The sequence below is a fragment of the Salvelinus alpinus genome, chromosome 37 (assembly GCF_045679555.1).
Source record: "Salvelinus alpinus chromosome 37, SLU_Salpinus.1, whole genome shotgun sequence".
NCBI classification, from domain to species: domain Eukaryota; kingdom Metazoa; phylum Chordata; class Actinopteri; order Salmoniformes; family Salmonidae; genus Salvelinus; species Salvelinus alpinus.
In genome coordinates, this window is record NC_092122.1 from 6,280,020 (window position 1) to 6,290,440 (window position 10,421).

At 44.6% G+C, this 10,421-nt stretch overlaps 1 protein-coding gene across 1 annotated transcript; it reads right to left on the reverse strand.

The window, feature by feature from the left end:
• Positions 1-24: 24 nt before the first annotated feature.
• LOC139565813 (phosphatidylinositol 4,5-bisphosphate 3-kinase catalytic subunit gamma isoform-like) lies at positions 25-8,116 on the reverse strand. The gene is made up of 16 exons (XM_071386404.1): positions 7,942-8,116; positions 6,908-7,307; positions 6,525-6,787; positions 5,984-6,341; positions 5,487-5,782; positions 4,771-5,297; positions 4,326-4,560; positions 3,332-3,541; positions 2,851-2,932; positions 2,650-2,753; positions 2,326-2,472; positions 2,154-2,244; positions 1,880-2,010; positions 1,236-1,347; positions 855-1,012; positions 25-721 (listed from the first exon to the last, which is right to left on the reverse strand). Exons 2-16 carry the CDS (start codon positions 7,293-7,295, stop codon positions 440-442), a joined length of 3,384 nt encoding a protein of 1,127 aa, XP_071242505.1. The 5' UTR covers positions 7,296-7,307; positions 7,942-8,116; the 3' UTR covers positions 25-439.
• Between the last annotated feature and the right edge of the window lie 2,305 nt (positions 8,117-10,421).

The following is a 10,421-nucleotide window of genomic DNA, read 5'->3' on the forward strand; positions in this document are numbered from 1 at the left end:
GACGGGAGGTAATATATAACTATATTTCTCTATGATCAGGTTTATTATGGTATTGCCACCATCAGTCATGCAAGTCTGATGTTACATTAACAGATGATACAATCGGATTCAGTGCATTAGGAAGCGAACAGGGGTCAATATTTATGTATAACTCATAAACATATGGTAAGATCAGGTTTTGATCTTGAAAGTGCAAAAATAAGACTGGTACTGTATATAGTCCATGGTACAGTCAATGAGTAATGTATTGGAACAGCTGGTTACATCATTGAGAAGGGTTGCCAAACTTTTAGATCCAGACTTTAATCTCGGACTATATCTCCCTCTCTCCTTATTTGGGAGTCTAATCAACATAGTACTTGTACCTAAAGTGGTTTACAGTTGTCACATATGTGGTCCTTGTGGGATTCGAACCCATCACACTGGTGTTGCAAGCCCCCTAAGCCGAGCTTTTATCCACCCCCTGCTTGATGCCCAGCACCAGGTGTAGGAACCAGTTGAACTGCACGGTCCAGCCCTTGTCCCTGCAGATCTCTATCTGGTCCAGCAGGTGGCGCTGTGCCTCCTCCTCCGTCCGGCCCACAGTCAGCGCTTCGCGGATGTACTCAATGTCTTCTTTGCTGGTGAGCTGAGGCATGCCCGTCATCAGCATCATGGAGAACAGGATGACGAGGAGGTTGGTGTGATGCCTCAGAGCCAGGTAGGCCCGTACACACACATCCTGGGAGAGAGGGGGTAGGTATGTGTTAGTACTCTAGATGAGATAGATACTCTAGTTAAGTGTGTGTGTGTGTGTGTGTGTGTGTGTGTGTGTGTGTGTGTTTACTAGTTAGACAACACGTTAGTTTGAGTACCTGGAACTTCTGGAAGTGTGGGCTGCTCTTCTTCCCTGATGTGCCCATGACATAGAGGAAGTCTGGGGTGAGGACGAAGGGAACCCTCTCCTTACTGATACCCAGGAAACTCTTATAGTTCCCCAGTATGTGGCCAAAGTCTATGTGGAACAGGTTACCTGTGGGCAGACATATCAATGGGGGGGAAAAGCATGTTATAGATCAACCATCCAATACATCAGAAACAAATTACTACATTCAGATGAACAGAAAACCACTTTCTATGGGTCCACCCACATATGTAGAATATTGTGGAATGTATTCCTAATGTTTTGGCGACCACTTAACGCCAAGTACTGTATCGTGTTTGTGCTATAGGGAGATGAGGATGAGCTCTGGTACCAGATTCAGTGATCATGATGTTGTCGTTGTGTCTGTCTCCTACCCCCAGGACGTAGGTGGCCACACAGTACCCTCCACAGGAGAACACAAACCTCTCCACCGCCTGCTGGAACTACAGGGAGAGAGACACACACACACACACAACGAGAGAGAGAGACAGGGAGAGACAGTAAAAGAGAGGGAGAAACAATGATGGCGAGTGAAGGGGAGAGAGAGAGAGAAGGGAAGTGATAGAGACTGGAGTAAATGAAGAGCATTTGTGAGCTGCAATTTCATACAACCAGCTCTGCTCGATTATTTCCACAGACAACATTGGAGCAAACACAGTGACTCAAACCGTGTTTCATCTTTCTCTATTTATCTGCTAGTGTTGTGGTAGCTTCTGTGGTATACCTTCACCCTAAAGCTATGGTGACTGCTGCGTGGGGATATTTCTAAACGGCCAATTCAAAAATAGACATAGCAGAGCTGAAAATGTGGAGGTGCTTCAGCCTACACAGTCTGAGTATACGTGAATAGTGCTGCAGACAAAGCCCCGGGTAACAGGAAATGTAGCAGGTGTGTTTCCTTCCCCCTTCGCGGCGCAGTTATATCCTCTACAGCTGAGACGCTGCAGCACCGTGGGAGTAAATCGAGCTAGCTACCTTTTCCTCGCTCACACACTTGTCCCGCAGCCATTGGTTGAGGATCTCGTCCTTGAATGCTCCTGTGCTTCCCACAACGCTCTGCTGGATGTTGGCAATAGTGGTGGCATCCTTCACTATCTCAATCATCCCTAGAGAGAAAGCGAGAGAGATGCTTATTTAATAAGAAATGGCACATGTATATATATATATATCATTATTTCTACAGTATATGTTATATGTTATAATATATTATTATTAATGCGTCATGACAGTGTAAAGTCAGTTGACATACCTATTTTATTCCCAGTAGAGATACAGCCGTAGGGCAGTAAGGACAAGTCCAAAGACTCTTCCTCCCATATGGATTCCATGATCAGCAGAATCTAAAAAGAGGAGCACTTCGTTGTCATGGATCATTTGGTGGACAGTTTTGCCTAACCCATTGAGAAAGCAAGCCCACACACCTGTAGAATGAGCATGTCCTGCCTGAGGTCATCCCCGTCCTTAAAGATGACCCCGATGGTGTCACTGGACAGGGTGGTGGGGTCAGCCCTCTTAAACTGCAGCCACAGCGGTCTCTTCTTAGAGGCCATCACCTTACACTGCTCTATCTGAAGAGAGGGACCCATGTTTACAGTCAAACACAGGAGAGAATGGAGGAGTAAGAATACAATTAGTGGAGGATACAGGAAATGATGGTGGAGAAAGGGATGGAGACAAGCGAGAAGAGACATGGAGGAAAATAAGAGGGGGGTAGAATAGAGATGTATAGGTATTATTCCACTCACCACCAGAGCACCAGCCCGTAGACCCGGGTCATAGGGCACTCTGAAGCTCTCTGGCAGCCCAGACGTCTGCAGGTTCTCCAGCTTCTGACGCAGCTGGAACACAACTGAGCATAACACCGAGACTCATTACATATTCATTATATAAAGGAATTTATCTTGATCTCTTATACGAGGTACGTTGACTTGAGGCGACAGGCTCACCTTGTGCAGAAACATCATATTTCTCAGCAGACATGGCCTTGATCTCCCTGGTGACTTTCTCCAGGGCTTCTGTCATCTCCACCTGTTGATGATAATGAATCGGATTATTCTTTATTCAGGTCCTCGTTATCTGACACTTTAGCGACCTAGTCTTTTTAAAATCAGTCTTTTATATCCTTGATTTTTTTTTATACGGTATATTTTATTGTGAGAAGTGTTGAGATGTTTTAATAAAGTTGTGTTTGAAGGTAAAGCTCTGAAGAAAGATGTAGGAAAGATCCACCTGACGTGCCGGCCTCAGCCATCCGAGGAGTCCACACAGTACCAAAGGTACCTCAACTACCTGACTGGCTACGACGTCAAAGCCTTACAGTCACATTATACGGAGGAGGAACTCTCCTCACCCACTCCTACTGTGTCCGATCACACATCACACCGTACTCTTGTTTACGGCTGGGGTCAAGGCTATACGATCACCCACCTGGCGTCTGAAGTCCTGCAGCATGTCCTCTCCACAGCCTCGGAGGTAGGCTTCCAGCAGCACAGAGTATCTCTGCTGATAGTGCATGGACTGGGCGATCTCACTCCTCAGGAACCAGAAAAGGAAATGACCTATCCTCTTACTCCTGAGAGCTCTCTTCAGCAGGAACCTGGCCAGGGCACTGTCATGGTACGGCTCAAACTTCACAGCCTGAAAAACACAGAGGGGCACACATATGCATTTTTCTCAACATAAACACATCATAAATGCAAGCAAAATGTTTCAATAAACTGTAATGCAACATTATAAAGTACCTTCCAGTTTGGGGATTTGTTCATAGTCATACTGTTTTGCATGTTTAACCAAGGCCTCATTGTTGACAGTAGAGACAGTTATTTGACTCTACAGTGACGAATGGCACATGCAAAACTACCCACGGGTGCTCCCTTCTGGGAAAATACTAGGTAGTGTTGTCTGTAAAGTTATTGGGTTTTTTCCTGGTCAATGTATTAAACAACTACTTTGTTTTTATGTGTGCTTCTACACTCAGAGACAGGTAGACCAACCACCTGTGACTAGGGCGGTTTAGTCATTCTCGTCATGAATCTTGTCCTGGAGGCAGCTCTGCAGAGTGGTCACTAGCTAGCACAGCCACAAAGTCATAAAATCAGATTTGAAACATAACCTTAACCAAACTGCTAACCATAATGCGTAAACCTAACCTTAAATTAAGATCAAAAAAGCAAATGTTTGCTTTTATGAATTTTTACAATATAGCTAATTTTGACTTTGCAGCGGACCTATCTAAAGTGAAATCGCTCTGTTCTGCTTCCGGGACAAGAGTCATGACAATAAATGCCAACTTGCATGACTAGGGCTGGGTAACGAAACTCGGTTCCTCTATGGCACAGGCCGAATCTTGACAGAACCAAGACCGAAACACATCAGACATTTCTCAGCCAAATGTTGGTTCCAACAAGTCTGACAAACTCACCTGGACCAGCTGCAGCAGGTATCTCAGGACGTCGTCGTCCCCCAGGGTCTCCAGCTTGCGTACGGCCATGGAGCGGACGTGAGCGTCAGAGTAGTGGCAGTCTAACAGCTGCATGGCCAGGCCCACATCCAGCACACTACGGTCCCACACAGAGCTCCTCTCCAGCAGCCTATGGGTGGCCAGGACAGCCTCCTGTCTACCCCACCGCACAGAGCCCAGCAGCTTGGGGTACGCCCTGGGAGGAGGCAGAGTTTTACAACATCTCAATAGAAATCACAAAAATTGCACTGAATCATATTCACAGAAAGATCTCTGTGATACTCTCACAGAAAACATATTAAGAAAGATGGAATTGGGATGAAACAAGTGCTTCTGTGTTATAAACTCAGATTACTCAAAGTTATTCAGTAATATAGTATTAGATGACCATGCCAGTCAGTCTTACCTGGGGTGACGCATACACTCCTCTCTGAAGTGCCACAGCAGCTCTTTGTCTTCTTGGCTGAGAGGGTGCAGTGGATCTGTCTCAACAATTACCTCGAACTGCTTCCTCAGGTGGTTAGGCATCTCCCTTTGCCCCCTCTCCCCTCCCTCGGCCTCCCGACCCTCCCCCCCAGCCACCTTGCCCTCCCTGCTCTTGGGCAGGGCCACTGGGTAGCAGTACTTGTCCAGCAGGATGGCTACGGCCATGGAGGAGGCCTTGTCTGGGTTGGTGGCTGAGGTCAGCTTGTCTGCATTGACGCTGCTGTTGTCCTCAGTCTTCTCAGGCATCTTCCACATGTGGAGGATGAACTCTCCCTGGCGCAGCAGCGAGCGGTGGTCCACCAGCAGCAGGTTGACGTAGTACAGCAGACGACTCTTAGTCTTACTACCATCATGGCTGCCGCTGCCACCTCCACCTGGGGATCCTCCATTGTCCTGGTAGGAGGAGGTGCCCTTCGAGATCTGGGTCTGGGCCTTCCCACAGGACACCTGGGGAGAGGAGAAAAGAGACTAGAGTTAAATTGTAATGAATTGAATTAAGTTGTGATTCATATTATATTCTCCAAATAATAGACTGGTATTCTACAAAAAAATCCCACAACAAAGATGTTGGCTAAAGCAAATATAGATACGGCTGCCAGACTAAACCAATAAACCTTATACAGTTTACCAGTTTACCTGTAGGCTGAGGCGAGCCCCCTTGGGCAGGTCTCTGATGCGTATATTAAACTCCAGCCAGGTGTTCCACAGCACCTCCTCAGTGAAAGCCTTGGAGGAGGTCCTCTCCTGAGCCAGGAGCTGCTGGCCATGGAAGATACTGGCCTCCACATACACGATCAGCTCTGGGTTCCTCGGCAAAGCCGGGATGTCTATGCCCAGGACTTTAACCCTGAACTTCCTGTGACAGTCCCACAGAGAGATGGTGAAGACCCGTTCGTGGTCTTTCTCGTCGATCGTCAGCTGCTCGTGGGTGCCTGTTGGAACAGAGGAATATACATCATCTAAATCATCAAATAAATATATCCCACAGTAAAATAATGTGCTATAATATTGGTTATTGTGGCACAACTCTATGGGCTAGAGGAGTGATTACTTGAAAAGCACATATTGTAAATTGTAATCTATTGGTGAAATATTCTGATAAGATTACTATGGGAATGTTGATGCTAGTTTACCTGCCACTCCAGTACAGTCATCCACCTGTGCCCAGTCCTCTCTCTGGACTAGGTCTTGACCCGGATTAGGAGCCGACTCCAGAACCAGATGGATCTCCTCTCCGTTCTTCAGACACTGTCGGACCCAGTGGAAGTCCCTAACCGGGTGGTTCCCATAGATATACTCTTCCCTGCCACACACCCTCAGGACGTAGTCCGCCTCACACACATCCTCAGGAACTCCCAGCAGAGCCCTCTTATTGGAGATCTTCGTAAAGAAGGTCTGGAGCACCTGGACGGGCGTGTCGTCGATGGACACCTTGATGGTCTGGCTGGCCTTGTTCCTGTGAATGACCAGCAGGATGTGGCTGTTGGTCACCTAGAATAAAATATTATTCAATCTTTATTGATCCATGATACAGAGACAACGGAAATTGGCAACTTTTTGCTGTCCCAGTACCCAGCTACATCATCCGACACAGAACAGGTTGAGAGCAGGCAAGAAGCAGAGGGTCGCCCACAGAGCTGCACCCCTGGAGCAGCCAGGTTAGGGGTTACACACCTTGGTGAGCAGGTACTCTGGGAGGTGCTTGGATGTGATCCAAGGGTCCATTGAGTAGAGTTTGGGGTCCCGGTCGGACAGCTCGATCTTGCGGGGTGTGAGGAGCTTCCTCCGGGTGAACTCCAGCTCGTCATCGTGCACGTTGCTGACGTCGGTGACGTCGTAGCCAATCAGGTAGTTGAGGTACCTCTGGTACTGTGTGGATTCCTCCGAGGGCTGAGGCCGGCACGTCAGGTGGATCTTCCCCACATCTTTCTTCAGAGCTTTAGATTCAAACACAACTTTATGAAAACATCTCAACACTCCTCACAATAAAATAAAATAATTTATTATACAAATAATTCAAAGACATAAAAGACAGATTTAAGACTTAAAGCTTCTACCTTTCCAGTAGCGGATGCAGTCCAGGGTCTGAAACACCTGGTGCTTATCGTAGATCTCACACCAGTTACCCTTCTTCTGGTAGAGCAGGATGCAGTGGTCAGGGGAGTACTTCTGGTAGAACTCAGGGCACAGGTTGGTGGCTACTACCCTCAGCCACACCTGGGCTTTCACCTGCTCCACCGTCCAGTTCCCAGCCACCTCCAGGAGCAAGGTGTCCGGGCTGCGGCTACTCTTAGTGGTGGTGGGGAGGACGAACTCGATGGCTATCTGGTCCATGGCCACGGAGAAGGTGGAGGTGAAGGCTTTCACCTTTCTTCTCCTCCTCCGGATCTCTTCTCTGAGGACTACAGGTTGAGGTTCTTCTTCATCGCTCACTTGCTGTTCCATAACACGAGTTATCTATTATCAATGAAGAGTAAAATATATCAGTTTCGATTAGAATAGATGGATGTATAAGGGATGTTAAATGTAGCATGTATAATTATCTCAGGTTTGTAAACATAGCCTATAATAAGATACTCTATCATGATATGTTATGCTCATAATAATTCCATTTTTTATGATGGTGTATATAAATCTTATTCAACTTCTTTCAGATGAACTTCTCTGCATAGGAAGTTGCAAAGCAGGGAGCAAGGAGAAGCACTGACAGCAGTAACAACCCCATACAGTCATTGCTATCACCTCATCAAAAGAAGAGAAATGTTGCACGCAAATTGAGTAACCAGAATTTGGCAACATTGTAAATTACACCTTAGTCATTTCAGAACATTTTTCCAAAAATGACTCAATCACAACTTGAAATGAAATTGACAAGTCTCCTACACCTGCCCACAAAAACAAACCTACAGTATATTTTTTTTAAATCATACATTATAAAAAAAATACAATTATTGATAAAACTTCAATATAGATGAGCATGAGCAAATCCAAAGCCGTTAGATTTCAAAAACAGAAAGTAACGGTAATTTATTGCCGATTATGCGCCAGGGAAAGTATGAAAGCCAGAGAAAACCATATGGAGAAAACTTACTGCTCAGTAGATCAAAACACACTAACGCCAGCATCAACATGACACGGTTTGTCACTAGGCATGTGTAAATAATTGAACAATGGTCCCAGTTTCTCCGTAGTTCATGTTGAGTCCGATGAAGTTGTACTAAAACTTTCTGTTGGCTAATCCACTCACCCCTCCCTGTTATGTGTGAAGCCGAGTCCAATGCAAGCCTACATGTTGTGCTCTTATTGGTCGCTCAGAGGCGCCATAACTGTAGTTTTGAGGGAACTGGACTACAGAAACCCACAATCAAATAATAATTTCATTGCATAATCATCACTATTACTATTACAGATTTTTTTTGCCGTTATAAACTGGGATAAGTATGTTATTGTTTCCATGCCAAGACTGATGCATTTATATTCTTATTCCATTGTCATATTCACTAAAAAACGTTTTCTCCCGAAAATAAAAATAAAAAATAAGCCTTTGTCATTCTCCGGCAAGGTATTATTTCATACTATTATATCAAACTAGCAAAGATTCTAAGCTAAACAGTTTTTGCATGATGAGGGTTCTTATTGAATGCCATCAGTTACAACCAATGATTTATATATATATATATATAAATATACAGTTGAAGTCAGAAGTTTACATACACCTTAGCCAAATACATTTAAACTCAGTTGTTCACAATTCCTGACATTTAATCAGAGTAAAAATTCCCTGTATTAGGTCAGTTAGGATCACCACTTTATTTTAAGAATGTGAAATGTCAGAATAATAGTAGAGAGAATGATTTATTTCAGCTTTTATTTCTTTCATCACATTCCTAGTGGGTCAGAAGTTTACATGCATTCAATTAGAATTTGATAGCATTGCCTTTAAATTATTTAACTTGAGTCAAACGTTTCAGATAGCCTTCCACAAGCTTCCCACAATAAGTTGGGTGAATCTTGGCCCATTCCTCCTGACAGAGCTGGTGTAACCGAGTCAGGTTTGTGGGCCTCCTAGCTCGCACACGCTTTTTCAGTTCTGCCCACAAATTTGATGGGATTGAGGTCAGGGCTTTGTGATGGCCACTCCAATACCTTGACTTTGTTGTCCTTAAGCCATTTTGCCACAACTTTGGAAGTATGCTTGGAGTCATTGTCCATTTGGAAGAGTAATTTGCGACCAAGCTTTAACTTCCTGACTGATGTCTTGAGATGTTGCTTTAATATATCCATATAAATTTCCCTTCCTCATGATGCCATCTATTTTGTGAAGTGCACCAGTCCCTCCTGCAGCAAAGCACTCCCACAACATAATGCTGCCACACCTGTGCTTCACGGTTGGGATGGTGTTCTTCGGCTTGCAAGCCTCCCCCTTTTTCCTCCAAACATAACAATGGTCATTATGGCCAAACAGTTCTATTTTTGTTTCATCAGACCAGAGGACATTTCTCCAAAAAATACAATCTTTGTCCCCAGTTGCAAACCATATTCTGGCTTTTTTATGGCGGTTTTGGAGCAGTGGCTTCTTCTTTGCTGAGCGGCCTTTCAGCTTATGTCGATGTAGGACTTGTTTTACTGTGGATATAGATACTTCTGTACCTGTTTCCTCCAGAATCTTCACAAGATCCTCTGCTGTTGTTCTATGATTGATTTGCACTTTTCGCACCAAAGTACGTTCATCTCTAGGAGACAGAACGCGTCTCCTTCCTAAACGGTATGACGGCTGCGTGGTCCCATGGTGTTTATACTTGCGTACTATTGTTTGTACAGATGAACGTGGTACCTTCAGGATTTTGGAAATTGCTCCCAAGGATGAACCAAACTTGTGGAGGTCAACAATTTTTGGCTGATTTCTTTTGATTTTACCATGATGTCAAGCAAAGAAGCACTGAGTTTGAAGGTAGGCCTTGAAATACATCCACAGGTGCACCTCCAATTGACTCAAATGATTTCAATTAGCCTATCAGAAGCTTCTAAAGCCATGACATCATTTTCTGGAATTTTCCAAGCTGTTTAAAGGCACAGTCAATTTAGTGTATGTAAACGTCTGACCCACTGGAATTGTGATACAGTGTATTATAAGTGAAATAGTCCGTCTGTAAACAATTGTTGGAAAAATGGCTTGTGTCATGCACCAAGTAGATGTCCTAACCGACTTGAAAAACGCGTTTTAACGATTCCAACCTAAGTGTATGTAAACGTTATATACATCACTGGTTACAACCGCTGTCAGTGAGGTTTGGGTTTGTTGAACAATAGCGCTCTCTTCTGGTTATGGTGGTTTTCATTTCACCTATGTTTCATTGAATCCAGCAAAGGTGGCTGCAATGTCGAACAAGCCCATAGACTTCCATTGAATCAGAAAAAAACGAGAGAGTGGGATGCATAGACTGTAACAAATAGTGGGATGTCTCGCTTCCTTTTCCGTCTCTGATTTCAGCGATGTTACAACAATAATGGTGGCTCCTGGGGAAAAATTATAATTTCACAAATAATTAATTTCACAGCAGTCTCATATTT